The sequence below is a fragment of the Mauremys reevesii genome, linkage group 2 (assembly GCF_016161935.1).
Source record: "Mauremys reevesii isolate NIE-2019 linkage group 2, ASM1616193v1, whole genome shotgun sequence".
Lineage (NCBI taxonomy): Eukaryota > Metazoa > Chordata > Testudines > Geoemydidae > Mauremys > Mauremys reevesii.
The window spans coordinates 155151019-155174852 of NC_052624.1; the positions used below are offsets into that span (position 1 = coordinate 155151019).

General features: G+C 59.4%; 1 protein-coding gene across 2 annotated transcripts; it reads right to left on the reverse strand.

Moving 5' to 3' along the window:
- Nucleotides 1-600: 600 nt before the first annotated feature.
- On the reverse strand, nt 601-19708 carry PDLIM2 (PDZ and LIM domain 2). Of its 2 annotated transcripts, none has more exons than XM_039527853.1 (10): nt 19651-19708; nt 16070-16214; nt 12886-13037; nt 9340-9409; nt 8815-9008; nt 8520-8604; nt 4147-4286; nt 2302-2447; nt 1925-2042; nt 601-931 (listed from the first exon to the last, which is right to left on the reverse strand). In XM_039527853.1, exons 2-10 carry the CDS (start codon nt 16160-16162, stop codon nt 733-735), a joined length of 1197 nt encoding a protein of 398 aa, XP_039383787.1. In that variant the 5' UTR covers nt 16163-16214; nt 19651-19708; the 3' UTR covers nt 601-732. The 2 variants fall into 2 exon arrangements, with proteins under 2 accessions (XP_039383787.1, XP_039383788.1); XM_039527854.1 differs by lacking the exon at nt 19651-19708 and adding an exon at nt 16634-16696.
- Nucleotides 19709-23834: the final 4126 nt, after the last annotated feature.

The following is a 23834-nucleotide window of genomic DNA, read 5'->3' on the forward strand; positions in this document are numbered from 1 at the left end:
ATTATATTATATTTTATATAGAGATCTGGTTTAATACCATAGAGAAGCTTTACAAAGTCAGTGTACAAAGCTGTGCCAATCCCATTTCCCCTTGCAACGCCCCCAGTACCTAAGTGTGTGAGCGCCACCCCCACCCTCCCCACTGCACCCAGACACACACACAGCAACTGGCAGTGATTGTGAGAATGTGGCAATACAGCCATCCTACAGTGTGTCTCTGTATCCTGGAGGTGCCCTGGTGAGAGGTATGGGGCCGGCAGCCCTGGAGTCCGAACCCTCTGCCCACTGAGCAGGAAGAAGACAGGGCAAGCATCTCCCACAGCTGGGCACCTCTTAGGCCAGACTCTTTTTAAGAAACAGACTGAGACCCAAACAAGCTCATTTCTGCAGCTGGACAACCACCAGCTGGGACTGGCTGAGCAGAGGAATCTGGATTCGAACTGGTGACCTAGAGGCCAAAGGCCACTCTTTATCCCATTCCCACCGCTACCCTATACCTGGCAGGCTCCCTCATCGGTCTCTCTCGATTGGCTGGAGGCAACAAGAGCAGCTAAGCCAACGGGCTGGGGAGCAGCAGGAGCAAGGGCCTGGCAGCCAATCGAGGGAGGCCGAGAGCAGGACACAGCAGTGAGACTCCCAGCATGGGAGGTGGCGTTTGTGCTTGGCAGAAGCCCCGGGGATGGGGGGCAGGCAGAGCCAGGAAGCCCCAGGCCCCATGCTCTCGGGGGCAGCTCAGGACTTGGAAGAGATAGCCGTGGCAGCAGCGGCGCCCTCCCTGGGGCCCTGGTAGCGCTGGCGGGCATGCTTCTCGCAGTACAGCTCCTCGCCCACCCAGAAGTGGCCCCGCATCTTGAGGTTGAGGCCACAGTCGGCACAGATGTAGCAGGAGGGGTGGCGGTAGCGGCTCTCCTGGATCCTCACCGCCTGGGTCCTGCGGGAGACAGCATGGACATGGTCAGCTGGGAGGAAGAGCTGGCCAACAGCATCCCAGCTCTCCAGACGCCACTGCCCCTAGGGTCCCAGAGCTACCCCTTGAAATCCCAACAGGATCAACGCCACCTTCCGTTCTCCCAAGCTACGGCCAAGCCTTTCAAGCAACGGGTTCCTGCTTGCTCTGTGGGGACATCCCTGAGACACGGGCACCTTCCTCTGAACTCCAGCCTCAGGCTGCTCACCATGGCATCACTCCAGCTGCTGGAGCAGCTCTCGCTGCTTCAGTAACCAGCCGAGCAGGGGAGTAGCCCCAGAAGCCTGTTTGCTCAGAGATGCACGGAGAAGGGCGACTGCATGGCCACCTCCACCTCATCTCTAGGGGCTAATGCAGCCAAGCCCCATGCCTAGCCATGCTTCGATGGGCAAAAGGGCAGTAACGGCACATGGGCTCCAGCTGCCAGGTCCATGGGTCTGAACTGCCCCAGAGCTCGGAGAAGGATGGATCCCCATCTCCAATGCTGCAGACATTCATGAAGCCTTCTCAGAGGAGGAAACTGAGGCACGGAGGGGGAACGGGACTTGCAAAGGGCATCGGTGGGGATAGAACCCAGGAGATCGACGCCCAGTTCCTGCGCTCTCATTGCTATACCAGCACATCAGCCTTCTGTATTCTGCCAATGCCATTCCACGCCCCCACCTAGCAACATGAGCAGCGCAGGCTACTCCCCACCTGGACCGCTTCCCCTTGGCCAGGAATTGAACCCAGGAGTCTGGACTCTGAGCACCAGGCTGACATCCTCTCCTGCCACACGGAAATGAAACCTGGCCTGCAGGAGGTAGCACTGGGGGCTGGAAGGACAAGAGAGCCCAGGCTTGCTGCGAGTCCCCGACTGGGCCCTCCCCCGAGAAATCCTGGGATAAATGGAGCCGTCAGCCCGAAAGGAGGTTGAGGGTCTCCGGAGTCTCCCTCCCCTGCATTAGCCACACTCACGTGATGCCGGTGCCGCACTTCTCACATGTGTGCAGCTTCTGGACCCCAGCCACGGAGCTGGTGACTGGCTTGTGGGTGCTGGGGGACAGCTTGCTGGGAAAGGGGGTCATGGTGCCCGCTAAAAAGGAGAGCAAGGGAGTTGTTAGGATCAAGGATGCACTCCCATGTCCACAGACCCTCCCCAGGCCTCCCCACACACTGCCCTGGACCCCAAAGACTAATCCCCTCCATCCTGACCCTTCCATCCATGCAGAACCCCATACCTTGGAGACTATCACACCCCTGCCCTTGTCCTGGCCCCTCTGCTCTCCTTTTCTGGACTCCTGCCTACTCCCTTCTCTGCCCCTCTGTTCCAGTTCCTTCCAGCCTCTGCTCACCTCCCCCATCAGTCTCCAGAGCCACCTGGAGCAGGCGGAAGGTGTTGGATTGCCGCGGAGCGGCCCGGATCTCGCGGTTCTCCTGCATCATTTTGTAGACTTCGGAGTCCTCCTCCAAGCGCCGCATGGCCGGCTCTGAGTCCAGGCTGCGGAGAGAGCAGGCCCTGGTATCTAGCAGCCCCTCTGAAGAACACAGAGCACCTAGCCATGTCCAGCCCCAGGCACCCAGCATGAGGCGGTGGGTTTGGGAGCAAGATCCTGGCCAATCAGCCCTGCTAACCACCCATTGCGTGCAGCTACCCACCTGGAAGCCTTGGTGCTCCAGAGAGGGGCAGGGGGCTCATCCCATCCCGACACAAGGGACATTTAAGGTCCCCTCACCCGCCGAAGCTCCAAGCAAATCCCTGTTGTGACAAGGCAGCAGCAGCCTGGCCGCGGGCAGGGTGTTCAGACAATCCGACCCCCTCAGCGTGCCAGCTTGGGGACCCAGAGGTGACTGCTAACCCCCTAATCCAGAGGGGCCCCTGGGGCCCATAGTCCCCCATCCCTAGGGAGGAACTGGAGATCCCCCTCCCCCCTTGATTCCAGCCAGGATGAGGAACCTGCAGCTCCCATCCCAAGGGAGGAGACACCCCAGCAGCTGAGCTCCACTGACAGAGCCAACTTCTCACCCCAGGCGCAGACAACACTGTGCCCATCATCCCGTCCCACCTTAGTCGTTCAGAGGGGTGCCTTTCTAGCCCACTTCCTCTGCACTTCCTCCATGAGGAAACCCAGGGGCCACAGCCCAGCCCGCAGCCTGCATCCCATACACATGGCCAGCTCCCCTGCAGGTGGGAACTGGGAATTCACCCTCCCCCCCCCCAGCCCAATACCTATCCCAGGGCCCTGGCAAGGGGGTGAGCCTGCTGCCCCTTCGGTCTCTCTGCAGGCCCAGTCTCCAGCTCTCTGCGCTGACAAGGCGCTGACGCTCCCTGGCCAGGGCGACGCCCAGGCCTGCCCTGCTCCTTCCTACGCACACCTGGATCAGCTAAGTTAACCCTTGCATGGCTCCCTGGGCCAAGGGAACCCCTGGGGAGCAGGCTGGGGCCTGAGATCACTGGGCAGGGATTTCCCAGCCTACCAGAGGGCTCCCCCAACCCCACAACTCCACTCTCAGCCAGGGGCCCATTCTCTCCAAAGGTGCCCTACCTCACTCTCAGCTACTCCAGTGCTTGGCTCCCCTCCCCCCCCCGCCAGCAATGCTGGCAGACCTCAGGCCCAGCCCATGCAGCACCTTGGCAGAGCAGCAGGGGGTGCCGTGAGTCTGGACAGAGGTACATTGGCAGGGCTGTGGGACTAGACTAGCAAGGGGGGGGAGATGAGGTAGGAACAGGACGCCTTTAAGGAAGCAGCTCTGGTGATGCGCCTCAATCCCAATCTGACCCCCACAACCCCAGCCAGACCCAGTCTCCCCAGGCTATGCACCCCCAAACTGACCCCACAGCTCCATCCTCAATCTCCCAGCTCAGGTGAGACCCAAAGAGACCCCTCCCTGGACCCAGATCCCACAACATGCCTCAGTCTCAAGCTACAGCCCCCTCACTGCCCCGCTGAGGCGATTCACCTCGACCCAACACCCCCCGCCCCCATACACTCTCCAAATCAGCTCGAGGCTGGCACGGCTCTGCAAACGCCCCTTTGCCCCGAATGGCAGCATCCTCCAGGCCCTCTTGCCAGCCTGGCTTATGTCACACTTCCCCTGGAGCCTTGTGGGTCACAAACTGTTTCCCTACAGCATCCTTTGCTCTGGGCTGGGTCACAGCCCCCTCCCTGCCCAGGCCCCAGCTGGTGAGCCAGGCTTACCTGTTGTGGGGGCTGTACGAGGGCGAGGCCCTGCCCGGGGCCCTCCCCATCTCCCAGGGGCTGAGAGGGGATGGTGTGCGGTTGATCAGAGGCAGAGCTGCAACCGGAGAGCTGCTTGGGTAGCAGAAGCTGCCTCGCTCCTGAGACATGAGAGACAGAAGGAGGGAGCGTGAGGAGCCAGACAGCCATGCCAGCCGGGGGGGGGAAAGCAGAATTTAGGCTGGGGGGGACCCAGCCTTCCCAAGCCAGAGTTCTGCTCGCTGGGCCATGGTGCCCGTCCCGATGCCTTAGCGAGGGACAAGTCGAGCTGCGGATACTAGCAAATGGGATGCCACAGGGCAGGGGTGCTTTGTGCAGACACTCAACGGGTCCATCCCGTTTTCACCCCATAGGATACAAGAGCATGGCCCTTTCACATTCACCCAGGACTGCACTGCATGCTCCGGCCACTAGAGGACGCCCTTGACCCACAGTCCAGATGTCTCCTCCCAGTTGCTGGAGTGTTTCCCAGCAGAGCAAAGGGGACCCCTCAGACCTGTGGCTCCTGGGTGGGGAGACACACGGCAACGCCCTCCCTGTCCTGCAGGGCCCTGGCCCACGATGCAGGGCTGGTTTCCGGGAGCCCCCCAGCCGGGGCATGGGTGGTGCAGAGAGGGCTCTGCTTGCTGGGGGAAGTGGGCAATGGATGGATCTGCAAGAGGCAGATGCCCCGTCAGCTTGCAAGGGAGATGGAGGCTCTGCTCATCCTGGCACTATGTGGTGAGCTGCATGTGCTCATTCCACCCCAGAGCAAGCAAAGGATGTTCTGGGTAGTCACACCCTCTTGGAGCAGGCCCTGGAAGGGGTCCCCAGCCATCCCACCAAGCCGGTGCCAGTTCCAAAGCCAGCCAGACCCTGCTCCCCTCCATGGGGAGCAGAGGGGAACGGGTCCAGCACAGCTCCCCTCCCTGCTTGCTTCCCACCCCTGCCAGAGCCCTGGCTCCTTTCTGCAAGGACCAGCCAGCTACGCAGCACCAGGCAGACGTGCCCCTCTCCTCCCCATCACGGTGCTGCCCGGCGCCCTCTCTGCCAGGGCTGTGTCCCTGCCCAGCATGCCTATTTCTGGGTCAGCTCCGGCCAAATCCAGGAGACACCCCCACAAAAGCCTGTTATTTTAAGCCTGTGCTGCTAACCCAGAAACGCTCCTCCAGCGGCATCTGCTCCTGTTTAACTGCCCTGTAGCCACAAGAAAGGCGAAACCCTGGATAAGTGGAAGCAAATGTTTCTGGGAGAAAGACTCGACAGAGCACACCCTACAAGCCAGCAGAGCCCGGCTGCTCAGCCTTCCCTCCAAGGAGGAAAGTAGAGGGGTCTGGTCCCCTTCCCCGGGGGCAGGGGCTCTGGCTGGCTCAGATCTCTGCAAGGAGCCAAGCACAGAGCCCATGAGTGTGTACTTGTGCCATGTGCACAGCAGCCCTCGGGTTCCCTGGCCCCAGAGCGGCCCAATACAGATCACTGTGCCGATTAATCCCTTAGAGACTCTCCCTGCAGTTCCACCTGCACTTTAAGCAACCCTCCTCCCATCAGCGACACTCCGGCTCCCACAATGCAGCAAGGTCCAGCCATATCAATGTGCCGCACGCCAGCCCCTGCAGTTAACTCGAGCGTCCCAAAGACAGACCATTGGGGAGCGTCATTGGCAGGGCCACTCAGAGGGGGGACAAGTGGGGCAATTTGCCCCAGGCCCCGGGCCCTGCAGGGGCCCCCACAAGAGTTTTTCGGGGCCCCTGGAGCAGGGTCCTTCACTTGCTCCGGGAGCTCCGGAAAACTCTCACAGGGCCCGGGTCCCCGGAGATTCTTCCGCTCCGGGTCTTCGTCACCGAATTACCGCCAAAGCGGGACCCGCCGCCGAAGTGCTGGGTCTTTGGTGGTAATTCGGTGGCGGAGGGCCCCCGCCACAGGTCTTCGGGGCACTTCGGCGGCGGGTCCCGGAGCAGAAGGACCCCCCACCGCTGAATTACCACTGAAGTGGGGGCCCCCCGCCAAAGACCCCAGGCCCCCTGAATCCTCTGGGCGGCCCTGGTCATCAGGAATCAAGAGACAGGCAGATTCGGGGGTGGGGGGGGATGGTCTAGCCTTTGGGGCCCTGGATGCACTGTTTGCTGCTAGGAAGAGCTAAGCAGCTGCCAAGGAGCCATGTGGCTCAGGGAAAGCATCCCTGCCCTGCTCCCGCACACTGGGGTCCTGTCTCCCCATCTCCGATCCCACACACAGGGCCCCAGCTCTGGTGTGGCCTCCAGGCAGGGAGGAGCCCACCAGGGCCCAGAGACCAAAGCAAATAAATGCTGGGAAGGAACGAGAGAACAAACCAGCAGGGGAAGCCAAGGGTCTGATGGGGCCAAGCCCGCTGCCAGCTGGAACAGGCCACGCTCCGGGGCCATCGCGCTTCCCAATTTGGGCTTGAAAAATATCCTCAGCCCCAAGAAAATAAAGAGAGCTGGGGAGGGAGAGGGCCCCTGGAGTCAGCGGCTGCCACGGAGCTGGAGCCAGGAGGAACAAGCAGCAGCAGCGCCCAGGAGAAACATGCTGGAGAGGATGGGAGCCAAGAAAATGCTGGGCCAAGGCGAAGTGGGGTGTGCTAGGATGTGGCTCCAGGCACTACGCCACCAGAGTGCACAGAACGGGGCCCCCATGGGAAAGGGGAGGCACAGGGTGTAAGATATGAGAGAGTCCAGGAGCCAGACCCCCTGGTGGGTCACAGGCCTCCCAGCACATCACCCCAGGTGTAGGTTTGGCTAGAAAGTCGACTGGAGCCTTGCACTGCAACTATCCTGGGCCACACTGCCCAGGCACCTCTGGGATAGGGAAGGACGTACACGGAGCCCAGTGGTGAGGGGCAGGGAACGGAGCCCACCGCCCCAGGGGCAGCAGGGGGATGCAGCCTCTTGGAGCCAGGCTCTGCCAAGCGCCGGCAGGGTGGGTAACTGGCGCTCATGGCTCAGGTGCCGGACTGCAGCTCCTCAGCCCTGAACTCCCTGGACCTGCAGCTGCTGTGCCAGTGTGGCCTGGCTATCAGCACAGAGAACACACCCAGGACAGGGGAGGGGGCACCAGGGCAGGCAGTATCCAGCAACGAGGGAGGGCTTTGAACAGAGACTGAACAGCACCTCCGAGAGGCAATGGAGCAAGCAGCTCCTCCAGGGAAGTGCAGCGGCTCCCAGGACCCAGCGAGTGTCTTTGTGGAGGCAGCCTCCCCTGCCAACGCCCCTGCCTTGCATGCCCACGGGAGAGCAGCAGCATCTCCCCAAACTGGTTTTGCCTCCCCAGCCCTGAGCCGTTGCCTCGGAGATGCCAGGTAGAAACAGGCAAACATCCCCAGCCAGGTGCACTGCTGCCTGCAGGGACAGAGGTGGGAGCCAGATGCCTTAGTAACGGGGCCCAGCGCACGGCCTCAAGGGGGCAGCCGAGGTGGGGCAACATGGAGGCCAAAGCCCTCGCTCCGCCAGGAGGGTCCCTCTGGGGCAGGACAGGAACATGGAGGCTGGATGGAGGAAGCGGGCAAAGCTGGATGGACCAAGGGAGGAGCAGTCACAGCGACAGCAGCTGATGTGAACACCCCAATCCCCTCTGGCGGTGAAATCCCCTCCTGTTGCCACAATGGAGCTTTCCCCAATCCTACAAATACGCCTGGACCCAGACCCAGAGTCAGCACCGGGAGGGGAAGGGACAAACGCCACAAGGAAAAATATCCCAGGAGAGGGGGGTTCAGAGACAGGTGCTGGGAGAGATGGCAAAGGGCTGGTGCAGATGGACAGACCACACCCATGAGTAGGACAGGGAAGGCAGTAGCCCTCCCCTGGAGCCCCCAAGTCAGCCACACCCAATGGCAGCATGTTTCAGATTGCTGCAAAATGGGTGGTTAGCCTGTCGGACTCGCTGCCACAAGATATTGCTGGGGCCAAGAGCTCAGCAGGACTGTGAAGACAGACTGGACTTTGCTACGATGAGAATGTCCAGTTATCCCATCTGACATAAAAGGGGACAGCCACCGACAGGAATTGCCAGCTGGGCCCCTGGCACCCTGCTCCCCCTGCGTTCAGATAGGAAGCATCTCAAACCCTGGGGGGGAATTGGAGGAGCTTGTGTCATTGGCCCCACACACGGCATCATGAGGCTTCCCGCAGCGGCCCAGGCAGGGGAAAGAGACAACATAACTCGGACACACACACACACCCACCCACCCCCTCCGCCCCAGCACAACGCCAGGTTCCCAGGGTATGAAGCCAATATCTGCCCCCTGCAGCGTCACACCCCAGCTCGATGGCAGGGGGAATCCCCCCAACACAGCATCCCAGCTGCACAGTGTTCTGTTACCCCAGCACCCTCCTGCTCACCTGTCTGCTGCTTGGACGCTGGTGCCCATGGGGTGAGGGGGAGCGATCCTCAAAGACGCTGGGAGAACCGGCCAGAGACTGGAAGCTGAAAGGGGGGAGGGAAAAATCTATGGGAAACCCATTCACAGGGGGATCACAAAAAGGGGTCAGCTATACCCCATCACCTCCACCCTGCCAGCCCCGCCACACCTGTGCCATTCAAAGCCAGATGCGTGGCACGCCCACCCGGCCTCTATCTGCCAGCGCTCATCGCTCCAGCCATGAGCCTCTACCTCTCCCTGGGTCTGGGCCTTACCTGTGGCTGCTCACCACCGTCTCCACTCTGCCCTCGGAGGGCAGGCTGGGCCTCTGGGGGCTATAGGGGCTGCCGGGCCGGTACCCGGGTGACGAGGATGAGAAGGGGCTGCCGGGCCGAGGGCTGATGGATGCCGGGCTGGAGTAGGAGGACCTCACCGAGCCCTGGCTGTCATCCCTGGTTCGCACGACATCCTGGGGAAAGATACTGTTAGCCAAGCGGGCAGGGGGATGGAGCCACCCCACACACCAGTCAGGATGGCCTGGCTCCCCATCACTCTCCCTCCTTTGAGGTTGAGCGGGAAGGACCCTTGTGTGGGGAGAGACCTTGGGGTGGGCAATGGCAGCCATGCCCTGAAATCTAGGCCCATGGCCATTAACAGGCATAGCACCCTCCCCACTACGGGCAGGGCTTGGGGCCAAGACATGGGGCTCCTGCTGCCAGGTGGGGCTGGATGTTTCCGCTCTCCCCAGGGTCTGGGGAAGGACCTGGTGGTGAACTGGGGATGCAGGGGGGTCGTCTCACCTGGAACCGCATGGCCAACATCTCTGGGGAGCTCTCACCGTTGGTCTGGCCGGGAGAGAACAACTGGGACCTGAGGGCAGTGGAAAGAGGGAGGAGATGTGTGGAGAGAGAGAGAGAGAGAGAGAGAGAGAGAGATCGGCCTGGCTGGCCCCCATTCCACCTTGGGATGACACCCAGGACCAGAGAAGGCAGCTGGCTAGTTACCCCTTCTCGTGCCCTGCCCTGAGGCCATGTTCCTTGCAATACTGTGTCTGACAGACTGCAGAAACTACCCTCCCCGTGGGAAAGCGGAAGGAGGATAAGCTGGGGGCGCAGGCCTGGGACACAGGAGACTCAAGGTTTACTCCCTGCTCCGCCACAGACTCTGCACCCTCAGTCCCCATCTGTCCAACGGGGTAACATTAATAACCCATCATCTTGTTTATTTGGCTGGCAAGAAACAGCCCGTTCCCCAGTGAGCTATTTGTGTACAGCACCTGGCGCAACAGGGCCCTGATTCCAGTGGGGGCCTCAAGATGCTACCATAACAGTCTCCCTGTCAGCGAGGAAGAACTCGGCTCACCCCAGAGGCCTCGCTCCACCCAGCACTCTCCCTGTCCAGGGACCTAGAGGGCCACAGTTAGAAGGACAAAGGGTTAAGAGGACTTCTTCCACTCCTGCTCCTGGTCCCAGCCCAGATGCGCTGGACGTGGCGCCAGCCCCGGAGGCCAGGCGGAGGGAGGAGGGGAATACAGGGCTGCTTTATATTCTCTCCCCCTCTCAGCAGGAACCCGCTGGGGGCTTTGATGTAGCCAGGAGCTGGAATTCATTAAGGGCAGTTAAATGGAGGGGTACAAATGGGACTGGAGGAATGCAACATGACGGTGGGAGATGAGAGGAGTGATCCCCCAACATCCCATACGCCCGTGAGCAGAGGGGCAGGGTGCTGGGAAGGTCCCCCAAGTTCTGAAGCCTGGGCCCAGCCCCAAAGGGGTCAGAATATAGGGACCAGCACTCCACCCGGGGAAAGGGGACACGTGGGGTTAGCCCCGGCCAGCAGGACACAGAGCAGACTGCGGGTGTCTGCTTGCGACACACACACACACAGGCAGCAAAAGGGCACGTTGCTTTCACAGAGGGACAGAGCCAGCTCCCGGGGTGAGGGTGTGTAAGCTGGGGGCGGCTACTCAGGTGGGGCGCTGCTCTCCCCTGTGCTCTAGGGCTGCAGACAGCCGTGGCCAGGGGGTGAAGAGCGAGAGCAGGCGAGGGGAAGAGCCAGCAGCCAGGGGATGGAGAGGCATGGCTCCCCACCCTGGGGACCCAGCAGCAGCACAGGGACAGCAGGCTGGCTCTCGGGGCAGGCGGGGAAGGGAAGAAGATGAGCCAAAGGGCCCGGAATGAGAGGAATGCTGCCTCCTGAGCCGCTCCGGCTGGGTTTATGGGTCTTGGGCTACTTCCAAGATACCATGAGGGTTTCCCACCCTTTGTCAGGAACCCGCTGCACGTCCCAGTCAGCTGAAGAGGACGCAGCACTGAGCAGAGAGGCAGCCAGGAGAGATGGGCTGGCGAGAGAAAGGGGCTTCACGCATGTAGGAGGGGCCTCTTGGGCAGGCAGCCGCCCAGGAGCTCGTGCCCCAGCAATGGTGAAACTAGGCTGCACATGCCTGTGCAAGTGTGACTGCATGGAAGCTTGTGCGCACACACATTTGAGCTGCAACTGCTGAGCGGGGATGCGAGCGAGCATCCAGGCTCCGCGACCTGCTGCAGGAGAGGCTGATCAGGGCAAGGCGGGGGCGCAGCCCAGGATTTTGCCTGGCGCTCCCAGGCACGTCCTCACCCTACAATGCAACACCTGGGGCAGCAGGCCAGGCAGATTCCCTTGCCAAACAATCCCTTGCGAGCGCCGCAGATGGCGGGGGAGGGCAAAAGGAAGCCGTGAGTCAGGCTGGCATGTGGCCGCACCCGGGTCAGAAGCGAGGTATTTATAGGATGCGCCCATCACCCCCCCGCCTAAAGACAGCTTCACGTTCTGGACAGTCAGAGTCATCAGGAGACAGTGGAAAGAAACTTTCCACCTCCCCACTGGGGCAGGGCCCAGCTGCCCAGCTTCAGGGGAAAGACAGCGCCTGCCTCCCCTTTCACTGGGTCTGGTTAGACCGTAAGCACCACACGCGCTTCGGGCAGCGTCAATACAGCCGCTGCAGCCAGCTCATCTGGGCCAAGCAGGTGAATCAGGGAGGGTCATGGAGAGCCAGCCCGGGGGTGACTGGATTGACAGACCTGCCACGCAGGGTCCCTGTTCTGCAGCCTGGCCATCCGGGCGGGGGCCGTGTCCAGCTCCAGCTTCAGCTGACTGGGGCCTGCCCCATGCTGCAAGGGGCTGTCACAGGACACCTCTGACCTGCCCCTCCCAGAGGGCAGAGGCTTGCTGGAACCAGTCAGACCTGGACTGCAGGGCGGTAGCTGCCAAAGCTGCCTGCTCCGTGGTGCGCACAGCATGCTGGTTGTTAGAAGCAGACTAAAGGCCCCCTGAGGCCAACAGCAGAGATGGCGCCTCCTGAAGCAGGGAGGAACCAACACGCTGTGCTTGGCACAGCCCCACCCTACAGAACCCCAGCCCTGCTCTGCATGCCGCCCGAGCCACAGCTCTATGCCCAGCATGCCCCTGCCTCAGAAGCACAGCACAGCTGATCCCCTCCCCCTGCCCCAGAGCCACCCAGAACACAGCATGCCCACCCCCCATGGCATGCTAGAGCCACCCACCCACCCAGGAGCCACAGCTCTGCGTCCAGCATGCCCCCCGGCCCTCAGAGCTGCAGCATCAAGCCTGGCACAGGACCCCAGAGCAGTGATCCGCAGGATGTAGCAACGATACCAGGGCAAGACCCCCTGTATTCCAGCCTTGTATCCCCCATACAGGCCTCTGCTGCTCCATGTAAACAGAGGGAGCTGGAGCCCTGCACACCGCTCAATCTTTGCCCAGGCTGGCGTGCTTCCACCACTGAGGGGCATGGGGGAATAACCCTCATCCCTGGCTCCACATCCTGTCCATGCAGGAGGTGTAGGCAGGAGCAGTACAGGGCTGAGCCCTGGTAATGGCATATTGTATTGGGACATAAATAGTGCTGTACTCATTTGTTAACTAACCCCCAGCCCTCCAGGAGAGGTGTAGGGATCATTACCCCACCGTGCACATCAGGGGAAACTGAGGCACATTGGGGGTCAGTAACTTGCCCAAGGCTAGTCAGTGAATCAGTGGCAGAGCTGGGAAGAGAACCCAGGAGTCATGACTCCCAGCTCCACCCCTTAGGCCTTGCTGCTGTGATGAAAAGAGCCTGGATGGATCCTGCTGGAGTGATTGCTAGTTTGAACTTGCAGAACTCCAGATTCCTCCACGCTCTTCTCCGTGGCACCACAAACTCCTGACACCCCACCCGGATGCTGCACCGCTCCCCAGCACATGGGGACTGGGGTGGGGGAAATAGCGAAGCCAGGCCCCTGAGCAGTTCCCTGCCCTGCTGAGGAACAGGGAGCAGCACAGTACGGACGCAGGCAGGCAGATCTCACCTGTCCACTTGAAGCTGGAGCCGGCCGGAGCTCTGCTTGATCTTGTTCTGTGCCTCCACATTGAGCATGTCGGCCGTGCTGTTGCCATTGATGGAGACGATGACGTCACCAGGTCGGAGGTCCCCTGCAGCTGCCTTCCCGTGCTCTGTCACCTGCGCAGCAAGTGGGCGGGAGAACACCCAGGCATTACTGCAGAGAAACAAACCGCCCTGGGGGGAGACACAATGCCAGGGGAAGAGACCTGCCAGCCACCTCCAGCATACCACGGCACAGGAGACACTACCACCCTCACTCAAGGAGCAGCGAGAGGGGAAGAGGAGATAAGCAGGGGGCCTTCCCAACCTGCTCTGAACAGATGACACACACTGGCCCAAGCTTAGCCCTGCCTGGGGCTTGCAGTTACTGTCACCTACCGCCATGCCACCAGCTTCAGCTTTTTCCCCAGCTTGGCTTCCCTGTGGAACCTCTTCCAGCCCAGCCTCCATCCCTGGCCAGAACACACTAGCTGTCACACTCTGCAGTGAGGAAGAGCCCAAAGGGATGGCCAAACCCTGCAAGTCAGCAGCGATTTCTCCACCTGCCCCTGGCCCAGGCTGGCTCAGAGGAGCCCTACATTCCATTCAGGGGCCTAGAGCTTTTGCCCCCAGACTGGAAGTTCCCAGACATCGTACCTAGACCAGGCCGGGCGGGAGGGGGGGGAGGGGGGCAGAAAACCATCCCTGACCTGGAAACCAGACAGCATCCAAATACGCTGCAGCCCTTGGGAAGCGGCTGTCAAAATGGGGCCACAGTGTAGGGAGTAAATCTGGGGCACAGGACACTGCTGAGTTTTTGAGTGGCTATCTGCTAGCCCTGTGGGTGAGACTCCCCAGGCACCCCTCTCCCACCCCCAACACTACATGCCTTACTCTCTGGCCAGTGCTCAGCCAAGCTGGGCAATATTCCCTTTTATCCCCCTCCAACACTGTGCAGTCCCATGCATGACTATCCCAATCCTGCTCTGAATACAGATTCATTCATTTCCTTGTGGGCTTCTTCTACAGTGCTCTCATTGCAGTCTTCATTCTTTGCAAACATGAATTAACAAATTCACAGCGCCTGGGAGGCGAGGGGTGGTATTTCCCCCCTACCCCCATCTTATAGGTGCGAAAACTAGGCACAAAGATTAAAGCCAAAATTGTCAGCTAATTTTGGGTGTCCAATTTGAGACGCCTGGGGCCTGATTTTTCAGCATACTTAGCAACACGTAGCATGTTATATGCTTACAGCCCAGCTCCCAACTGACTTCAGGCAAAAGCTGGGAGCGCTCAGCACTTCTGCTTATCTGGTCTCAAGTCAGGTACACAGAAAATGAGGAACACACAATTACTGACCATCTGTCAAACAAATGTCCAATTTAAGTGACTTTCCCAGCATCACACAGGAACTCTGTGGCAGAGGCAGGGATAGACTCCAGTTCTCCAGGACTGCATTCAACTACCTTACCTATGAGACCATCCTCTCTCTTCCTGCAGCCTCCTGCCTCATTCACTACACACCTGCCAACCACTGCAACAAACGAGGCAAATTCCATTCTCAGAAATGGCTGAACCATTTTAGCCAAAGCTTTCCAAAAAAGTTCAGCCTGAGACAGCCAGTCAACATGGAAGATAGCCTGAAGGCTTAAAGTTTGGCTTTGGAAAACAGGGCCTTAGAATGGGAAATGTCCAGCAACCTTAACTGTAGGCCTCGCTACCTGCGCCACCTACAATAAAGTGACATGAATCTAGTGCTGGGGAAAGATGCCAGAGTGAAAGCCGCAGGGCGTAAAAACTTCTGAAAATCCACAGCGAAGCACAGGATGAGTCTTGCCAATGTGCCTCAAGCCCTGATTCAGAGGGACCCCCCCGCCCAAGGCTGGGGGAGGGAATTGAATCTCCGGTCCACCTAGTCCTTGGCCTCTCTGCTGAGGCGGGAAGGGCTCTCAGTCACAGCCAGCCTGCTCACGGGTCCCAGCTGGTGCCTTGGAGGCAGAAGGCCCCACCTCCCAGTCCTGATCTCTCCTGATTGAGGCCAGGTTTACAGTGGACACCAAGGCCAAGGCCAGAACAACAACAGAGAGACTCCTCTTGGCTGCGGGTGACGTTAGGGCCCGTTGTTTTTCTCCGCACACGTGCACCACAGGGACTTCTAGCCTGTTCCCACAGAGCAGGATTCCTCAAGGACGGTAAACAGGATCTGCTCCCAGGTCCCTTGGCGCCGCGCCTACTCAGCAGGGAGATGGCTTCCTCTGCAGCCCCTGCCCTTCGCCGATGGGAGAGCGAGTGGCTGCAGCACGGGGGGACGGAGAGGACAGCATGCCAGCAGAAAGATGTGCAAGAGCCAGCTAGATTATACTAGGGAGCCATGGGGAAATCCACAGGGAGCTCACCCCAGGATCAAGCCTGCCAGACCCCACACCAACAGGGAGCTGGACCCAATGCCTGGGCTCTCCCCTTTCAGATCCCCACAGGAAGGCACCTTCAGCATCCCTGCTGGGGGACAGCCTCCCACTCTCTGTGGCTTCTTTACCTCACCTCCTGGACTGGCTGCTCTCCTTGAACCAGTGCACATGCCATTTAGCAGGGAGAGCCATAACTCCCCGGGCATCCCAGCTCCCGTTCCAGCAGCTACTCCCAGAACACAAAGCCATGCACAGCTGGGGGCCTGGCTGCCACCCTCTCTGCATGCCACCAGCCAAGATCCCTTTGCTGAGACCCCAGACGCACCCTCAGGCCACTCCCAGACTAGGCTTTGGAAGGTGTTCGCTACTCATTAGCCTAGCCTGGACAAGGCAGTGTGCCTTGACATGGGCTTAACTGGACACAGCACATCCTGGGGGGAGCCTAGCTTAAACTCGGCCAGTTTAACACGCCTGCACTAGGCTGCTAACCCGGGTTGTCTAGTCTAGGATTTGGAAGCGTTAGCTAAATCCTCAGAGCCGCAGCCGAGCAAGCTGCTCCCCTTGCCAGCCCATCAGAGCCTATTCGCCTCCAGAGCACAGGCAACGCTCACCCTCTCATCCAAGGCGCTTGTGCAAGGCCATACAGGGATTCAGGGCCAAGATTAGAACCCAGGAGTCCTGGCTCCCAGTGCCCCGCTGCGCTAGAGCGCACTCCAGCACAAGCAGACAAACCCCAGGACATACGCATGTGGATGTTCCTACCTTGGACACAATGATGGGCTTCCTGAAGTCCCTTCCTCCTGTGATACGGAAGCCCCAGGGGGCCGGGCCGATTAGATTCACCATCACTGACATGGTGAGGCCACCAGCCGCAGGCTGGGCAGCGCAGCACCACCTGGAGGAAGATCTGAAAATGGAATGAGGCCAGAGCATCAGGGCTGGGGCGAGGAAATCCAGGGGGCAGCGAGGGACAAGCTGAACCCAGCAGCATGAGCACTTTAGGCTCTTGGGCTGTCCAGGGTTGAGAGAGAGAGAGAGAGAATCTTTTTTTGCCTCGCCCAAAGCAGGTCAGTGGCAGAAACAGCAATAGAACCCAGGAGTCCTGGTTCCAGTCCCACTGCTCTAAGCCACTAGATCCCTCTCCCCTTCCAGAGGTAGAAATGGAACCGGAAGTCCTGACTCCCACCCCATCCCAGCACCAAGCATTAGATCCCACGCCCCTCCCAGAGCCAGGAACAGAACCCAGGAGTCCTGACTCCCAGTCCCCCCCCTCCAATCCCAAAATCAAAGCTAGAAGGGCTGCCCAGCAGTAATCGGGGCCCTCACCCTGGCTCGTCCCAGCGCTGCCCTCTCTCGCAGGGCAATCAGCACACTAATTTCATTCGCCCGGCCACTCTTTCCTTCCGGGGAGGGCAGCTGCGAGACACAGAGAAGTGTCTTGCACTGTCATAGGTTGGTGCTAACAGCCTCTGCCTTCCCCTTGCAGACCTGAGACCAGCCAATAAGGCTGACAGTTTCCTTTCCTAACCACAAGCAGCTGGGGCGGATGGAGGGGGCTCCCTGCAAAGAAACACACTGTGGGCACAGGCTGCTGGCCCACAGGGCCTGCTCCAGCCCCGTCCAGCCGGAAAGGGCACAGAGAATAGGGACAGGGACACTCTGGCATCACCCTGCAAAGGGATCAGGCACACTGGGAAGGCACTGGTCGGATGGTGCCAGCATCAACCCAGCATTGCCGGTGGCAAATTAGTCTCGTTCGGAGGCTGCCCCCTACACACCTCGAGGCCCTTTTGCAATCCAGAAAATTGGTGCACTGGCAGAGGCATTGGCTGGTAAACACGACACCTGTGGGGTGAGCCAGCACGCTATGAGGATGGGGGGCAGCACGCACAGCAGGGCTTGGGGCAGATGGGGAGGCCAAGGGGACCAAGCCAGCTTCGGGAAGGAACCCAGCTAAGAACCCTGCTGTGACCCCAGGGAACAGGGACCCAGACATGGCACAGGAGTTCGCACAGCCAGGGTCCAGAGAGGAGCAAACCTAGGGCAGGGGGGCCTAGGGAGAGCAGGGCCAGGCTGTAGGACCAGGGCCTATGGAAGATGGCTTGGAGAGGTGGCAGAATGGATAGCAAGGATGGTGCTATGGGCAAGGCAGTGAGGATTGGGGGGGTGGGGAGAGCTGGTCAAGAGCGTGTGTTGGAGAGGAGAGGACCACGGGACTGGCAAGAGGCAGATGGTAATAGTGCAATGGCAGAAGATCGCTGAAACTTGAGCAGAAGGGAGATGATGGGAGCAGAGACTGAACAGCTGCCAGTATCGGGGCGAGAGGGGTCAGAAGAGGTCTTGGCAGGTCAGTGCTGTAGGCCTGAGCCAGGCAGCCCTCCCACCCCCTGCACTGGCAGGAAGCAGTGACAAGACAATGCAGGAAGTTTGCAGCCACAGGTTTGAGTCATTTGTTCCTGTGGCTCAGTAGAAGCTTTTCAGCTCAGAGAGGATGCTGGGCTGACACCTCCATGTGCCGACACCGCCCCCCACCAAGACAGGCTGTGGTGGTCAGGGCGGGGAGAGACCGTCTTGGTGGGACAGCACAACAGCCCAGGGCTCTCAGCGAGGCAGCTTGGCGGGGCCACCCCAAAGAACACACGAAGAGTCAGACCTGGACAGCATCATGGGGGGAGGGGGAGGCTGAGTTATCCCATTTGGTGCTGCTCGCATCCCAGCCCCCTCCAGCACCCAAAGGAGCAATCCACCTGGCACTGCTCCTATCCCATGGGGGCAGCCCCACTGCACACCCCGGGGATGACCCAATGCTCCGCTCCCCCATGTCTGAGCAGCTGGAGTCAATAGGTCAGATGCAGCCCCAAGCGTTCCTGAGCGCTGCAAGCAGGCAGGCCCCCTCCCTGGGGAGGTTAGGTTCCCATGCAGCTTGGCAGAGAGGGAGGAAGCAGGGCTAGCGGCTGGCTGGCCCTGACACCTCTTCCATAACCGTCAGGGAAACATCTTAAAAATCCCAGGCGCACAAAGAGGGGCTTGAGAAACCGCTGGGAAGAATTTCCTGTGCTTGGCTTTGCAGCGCCAGTAGGAAGCGCCTCCCCCCCAAACACACACCAGATACAGGCATGCCCTGTGCCTGGCAGTCCTCTCTGGACTCCAGCAGGGCCCCCATGAGTGAGGGGGGGGTGAGAGAGACAGGGAGGGGGAGAAGGGCTGAAACAACCCACCCCACCCAGCAGCAGGGTGGGCCTGTGTGCCTATGAGTGCCCAGGCAGCCATCCCAGAGGCTGGACAGGGGCACAGGGAGCCCCTTCGCTTGTGACACTCAGAACCAGATGGGACAAAGCACTAGGAAGGGTCCCCTCTTGGCACCCAACATCTCTGACCTCCATGCCCCGCAGACACATCCGCTACTTCACCCCTGCGAACTCACCAGTGACTGGCGCGTACCCCGCAGCATGACTTGAGGCATGGGGGAGACGCTGGGTGATGGGCACAGAGAGCCACCTCCGTTAGCATGGGGAAGCCTGTGGCTCGTACGTTACGTGGGCAGCACGGCAGAGGGAGAGATTGCTCCTGGGTGCATGATGCCTTGGCATCAACAGTCAGGCTGGATTAGCTCCCTGCAGGGCAACTGGAGGGGTGACAATAGGTGGCAAGAGGAGGCCGGGGCAGCAGGGAATGGGCCAAGGGGGCATGCGAGCACCCTGTCAGGAAGCAGGGCAATGGGGTGAGAAGGAGCCAGGCCTCCTGCAGCCGAGGTGCTCTCAGTGCCCATCTTCCCCCGCACATGAGGAGACAGGCTAGTTACTAGACAATCCCAGAATAGCTCCAGCCCCGGCTCCCTGCCACAGCCCAGCCTGTCATTACCCCGCAGCCCTAAAGCCCGAGAGACGCTTTCCAAGTCTGCAGCGCAGCGGGCAGGGGTCAGAGTCCAGAGACCAGGCAAGGCTTGAAGCTGCCGGCTGAGCAGGGGGGCAGGGACGCTCCCAGGGTCCAGGACACCTGCAAGGAGAGGCCAGAGCATCTGCGGCCCCTGCCAGCTCCTCTTACCCAAGGGCTGGACGAGAACCCCCCCACCAGCGTGTGCCTGCAGCCCCTTGCCCGGCCGCCCCCACCCCCAGAACCCCAGCGCGGGGGGGGGGGGGGCCGGGGAAGGTGACCAGATAGCAAGTGGGGCCTTTTTCGGGGAGCATGGAGGTAAAGTTGCATATATAAGACAAAGCCCCTAATAGCCAGGCAGCCTAAGGCAGGAGCCAGAGCAGCCCAGGAATCCCAGCAAAGCAGCTGCCCTGGGCACAGCCCCCCAGGCGGGCTCTCCCCGCACCCCGACAGCAGCCCGGGCCACTCACCTCGGGGCAGAGACGCCGCTTCTCCCTGGGCTCCCCGGCCCGGCCCGATCCGATCCGATCCGATCCGATGCAAGCAGCCCCCGCCCGCGGGCTCCCAGCCCAACTGCTCTCGGCCCGGCGAGCAGACGGCCCGGCCCGGCGCTAGCAGCAACCTCCTCCCGCCCCGTGGGCAGGGGCTGGCCGCTCGGCTAATGAGACAATTGGAGCGGCATGGGCGAGCCGGCCCAGCGGCGCCATCTGGCGGCGCAGCCCCGCCCCTGCCGCCCGGCTCGGACGCCCGCGGTCCCTCGGGGGGATCCCCGGCACAGGGGCTCTCTGGAGCCGGACAGCGGGAGCTTGCACACGCCCCAGCAGCTCGCATCCCATTGGCAAAAGTGACTCAGGCAACTAGGGCCCCCCATGTCCCCACAGGGCCTGAAACCCAAAGGTTTGTGCACACCCAACTCCTGCTGACATCAATAAGGTCCATCCAGCCCAGTGTCCTGTCTTTTGACAGTGGCCAGTGCCAGGTGCCCCAGAGGGAATGAACAGAACAGGTCATCATCAAGTGATCCATCCTCTGTCGCCCATTCCCAAGAAGCTCAGCATCATCCCCATTTTACAGGTGGGGAAACTGAGGCAGAGAGCAGGAAAATGACTTGCCTGAGATCACCCAGTAGCCAAGCCAGGAATAGAATCCAGGTCTCCCAAGTCCCAGTGCAGTGCTCTAGACACTGGGCTGCAATGCCTGCCTGAAGTTAAGCCCCCTAACTACCCTTGCCAAGCTGGGCCCAAGTCACTCGTGGGGGCCTTATTGAAAAGCTCTGGAAGGCAGGCAGGCGCAAGCCTGTCTGCTTCTAAAGGCTCCTCCCCCAGCCTTCCAGGAGGGACCCCTGGACCCGGGATCCAAACGTGTGCAGGGGACAACTACAAAATAACAGGGTCAGGAGTGAAGGGCAAAGGTGCAAAACTAGGGATCCAGAGGGGAACACTGAGCAGAGAACCCCAGCTCCTGGGAGCAGCCCACAAGCACCTGTGTGACCTTGTGGCTCTTGGAAACCTGACCCAATGGCAAAAGTGACCAGAGCAGAGAATGACAATCACACACACACACTCCTGCACACACCGAGGCCCGAGAGGAACCAGACTCAGCTGATGCTAGTGGTGAGAATAAGGGGAAGTCATGGGGCCTGTCAGGCTGGCTCTGGAAGAGAGACAGTCACACTGGCACCAAGGTGCCGGTCTGATGGGGTGGGTGGTCAGTCGCTGGCATGGGCTGCCCGGGCCAGAGGATTCCCCATCCCCAACAAGAGGATGGATGTCTCTCTCTAAGAACTCAACTCTGGCTCAAGTGACTGGCTGCAGGCAAGAATCACTGGATGGAATTCTCTGGCCAGCCAGCGGGACGCAGCTCAGACTGGCTGGTCACAAGAATGGCTCCTGCTGTCCTTATGTTCTACGAGGGGGCACAAGTAGGGGCAGGACAACAGAAAGGAGATTGCATAGGAGCTTCAGAGGCTCACACAATCCTTCCCCACCTTCCCATTTCTCCTCTGTAGACCCCATCCCCACCACAGGCCTCACAGCCCTGCGTTCATTACCTCGGAAGAGCCAGATTGCAACACCAGGGTCACAGGCAATGTTGCCTGTGCTGAGGAACTGTGGTCAGTCTCATTGACAACTGATATTTCTCTCCCCCTTCCTCCCCTCTGTAGCTCCTTGCCCCACATCGGGGTAGGGGCAGGCTGAGGGATGCTCTGTAGGATCTGATACAATTAAGTGCCTGTGTGTGCGTGCCACTGCCGTGTACTGGGTGGAATCAGAAATGCTCATCTGTGTGGCATAAGCACTACACTGCTGCCGGCTGTTGGAGAATCTCCTTTAGCTCAAGTGGCAGGGGCCTGGGATTTCGAGCAGGGAGAGCCGAGTTCTGTGCATGCTGCTGGTGTGACGCTGTCTAGCACATAGCAGAGGGACCATGGGGCTGGAGGTTTGGTACAATAGCTGCCTCCTGCTGGCAGCCCCAAGACAACCTGGAGTCCTCAAATCCTGACACCATCTAGGCACAGCTCCACGGAAATGCAGCCACCTCTATAGTGGGAGGTGGTGATCTGACAACACAGCGCAGCCCGTGTGTGAGGGGAAACCTCAGCCAAAGGCAAGCTCCAGCCTGTCAGGGAAATGCCCTGAACCCTTTCATGGGAAGGCAAGGCAGACAGAACCTGAGTTTACAGTTCCACACTTAATAAACGGCCTGGCACACGGGTTAACTCCTTCTGATGGGGAACAAAGCGCTCCCAGGATTTGAACCTGTGGCTCTGGGGAATCTCAGTCACCCACCTACTGGTTGTATCCCAACGCTGTCCCCTCCAGCGATGGCACTCAGCAGGAAAATAGCACTGCCTGGTGACTAGTCTTCAGCCACGCAGTGCAGAAGGGCTGACGTTGCACCTGTAATTACAGCCCCTCCTGCCTGGCTGCTGACCTGAGGACCACCCGCCCCGATCCTTCCCCATATACACGGTTCCCAGGCCAACGGGCACCCTGCCCACTCCCACTGATTCAGTGGGGTTTCCTGGTGAGTGGCTCAGAGCAGAAGGTGGCTGCCAGTGGGTCCAGCCCTGTTCAGACTTTATTCTCTGCGGTGTGGAGAGCCTGCCTGGAACCCAGGGCCCACCTTTCACTTGTATGAAATCAGGGAAGTTTGCAGCCACCCTTGTTCCTAGCGAGGGCCAGCTATGTTCCAGCTGGGGAACCTCAGAGCCTTCTCTCAGTGCCTGGAGATACTACCGTCCAGGAGTCCCGCCAGTGGGTCCTAGCGCTGCCACTAGGATGAGTCAGTGTAATGGCCTGTGCGGCCCAAATCACTGAGACTCCCAGCTGGCTCTGCATCACGTCCGTGGAGATCCAAGGCGAGCTCGGGGAGAGGAAGCTCAAGGAGGCCAGGGCTGGAAAGGAGTGGTACAAACATTGGGCCAATGTTGTCCTAACCCCTGGGTTGAGCCAGGCCCTGTTGAATTGCCAGCCCCGACCACCAGAGTCGCTACAAGAGATTCTGGGGCAGGAGTAGGCTGGTCCCGCACAACTGAGGCCGGGAGGCTGCCCGGGGTGAGTGTCTGTGAGGGAGCAGCTGGAGGCTCCTAAATCCCATCTGCCCCAGCTCGGAGCAGCTGCATCTCTCATAATACGCCAGCACCCCTTTGGGGGCTGCTCACGAAATAACCTCCTGGCACTCACAGAATGGTAGGACTGGAATGGACCTGGAGAGATCATCCAGTCCAGTGCCCTGAACTCGTATTATCTAGACCATCTGTGATGCATGGCCAGAAAGGGTTAAACAGCCTGCAAAATAAACAACCCTCAAAAGACATGTGGGAAGATAATGTTTGTGTTTTTGTGTATTTACATACACAGTATGAGTAGGGTCGACAATGTAATCAAGGGTCCCTGTCTATGCTGCATTCTCATAATTCAGAGGTCAAAAGAACATCTTATCATTTAAATGAATTGTAAACACGGGCTATCTCTGTATTCATCTCTCTTTGAAATGTATAGCAAATAATCTGTGAATGGTGGAGGAACGTGCAAATTGCCTTATGTTAATTCTATAGCTAAGTACCAGTGATGGACCTCCTCCACAGTCATCCTAATTACCATTTGAACTCCCAACTTGTCAAAACACATGAAAGTGTATGAAAGATCCTTAGGTCCTGATTCTGTCATCTCAGAGCTGCTTAAGCTTTATCGGGGAAAGTTTGAGTTGCAAGACTGAGGTCCCAGCTACGCTAGTACGCCCTGAATATGAGATTTGGACATTGGACTATAACCTATGAACTATTTCTGAAAGAACTCTTTGCAACTACACAGCTCACCGTCTCTGCTATGAAGCTGCACCTCAGTGAATTGAACTCATGTCTGTATGTATTTTGATCTTTTAACCATACTCCCTCTCTTTTGTTTTTAAATAACATTTAGTTTAGTTAATAAGAATTGGCTGTAGCGTGTGTTTGGGTAAGATCTGGAATATTCAATAACCAGGAGATAATGTGTCCGATCCTTTGGGATTGGTAGAACCTTTTCTTTTATATGATGAAATAAGAGTTACAGAAATTTTCATCCTATTTGACGTGGGAACCTGGATGGAGGCTGGATCATTTTAAGGGAACTGTGTTGTTTGGACTTCTGAGTAACCAGTAAGGTAATAG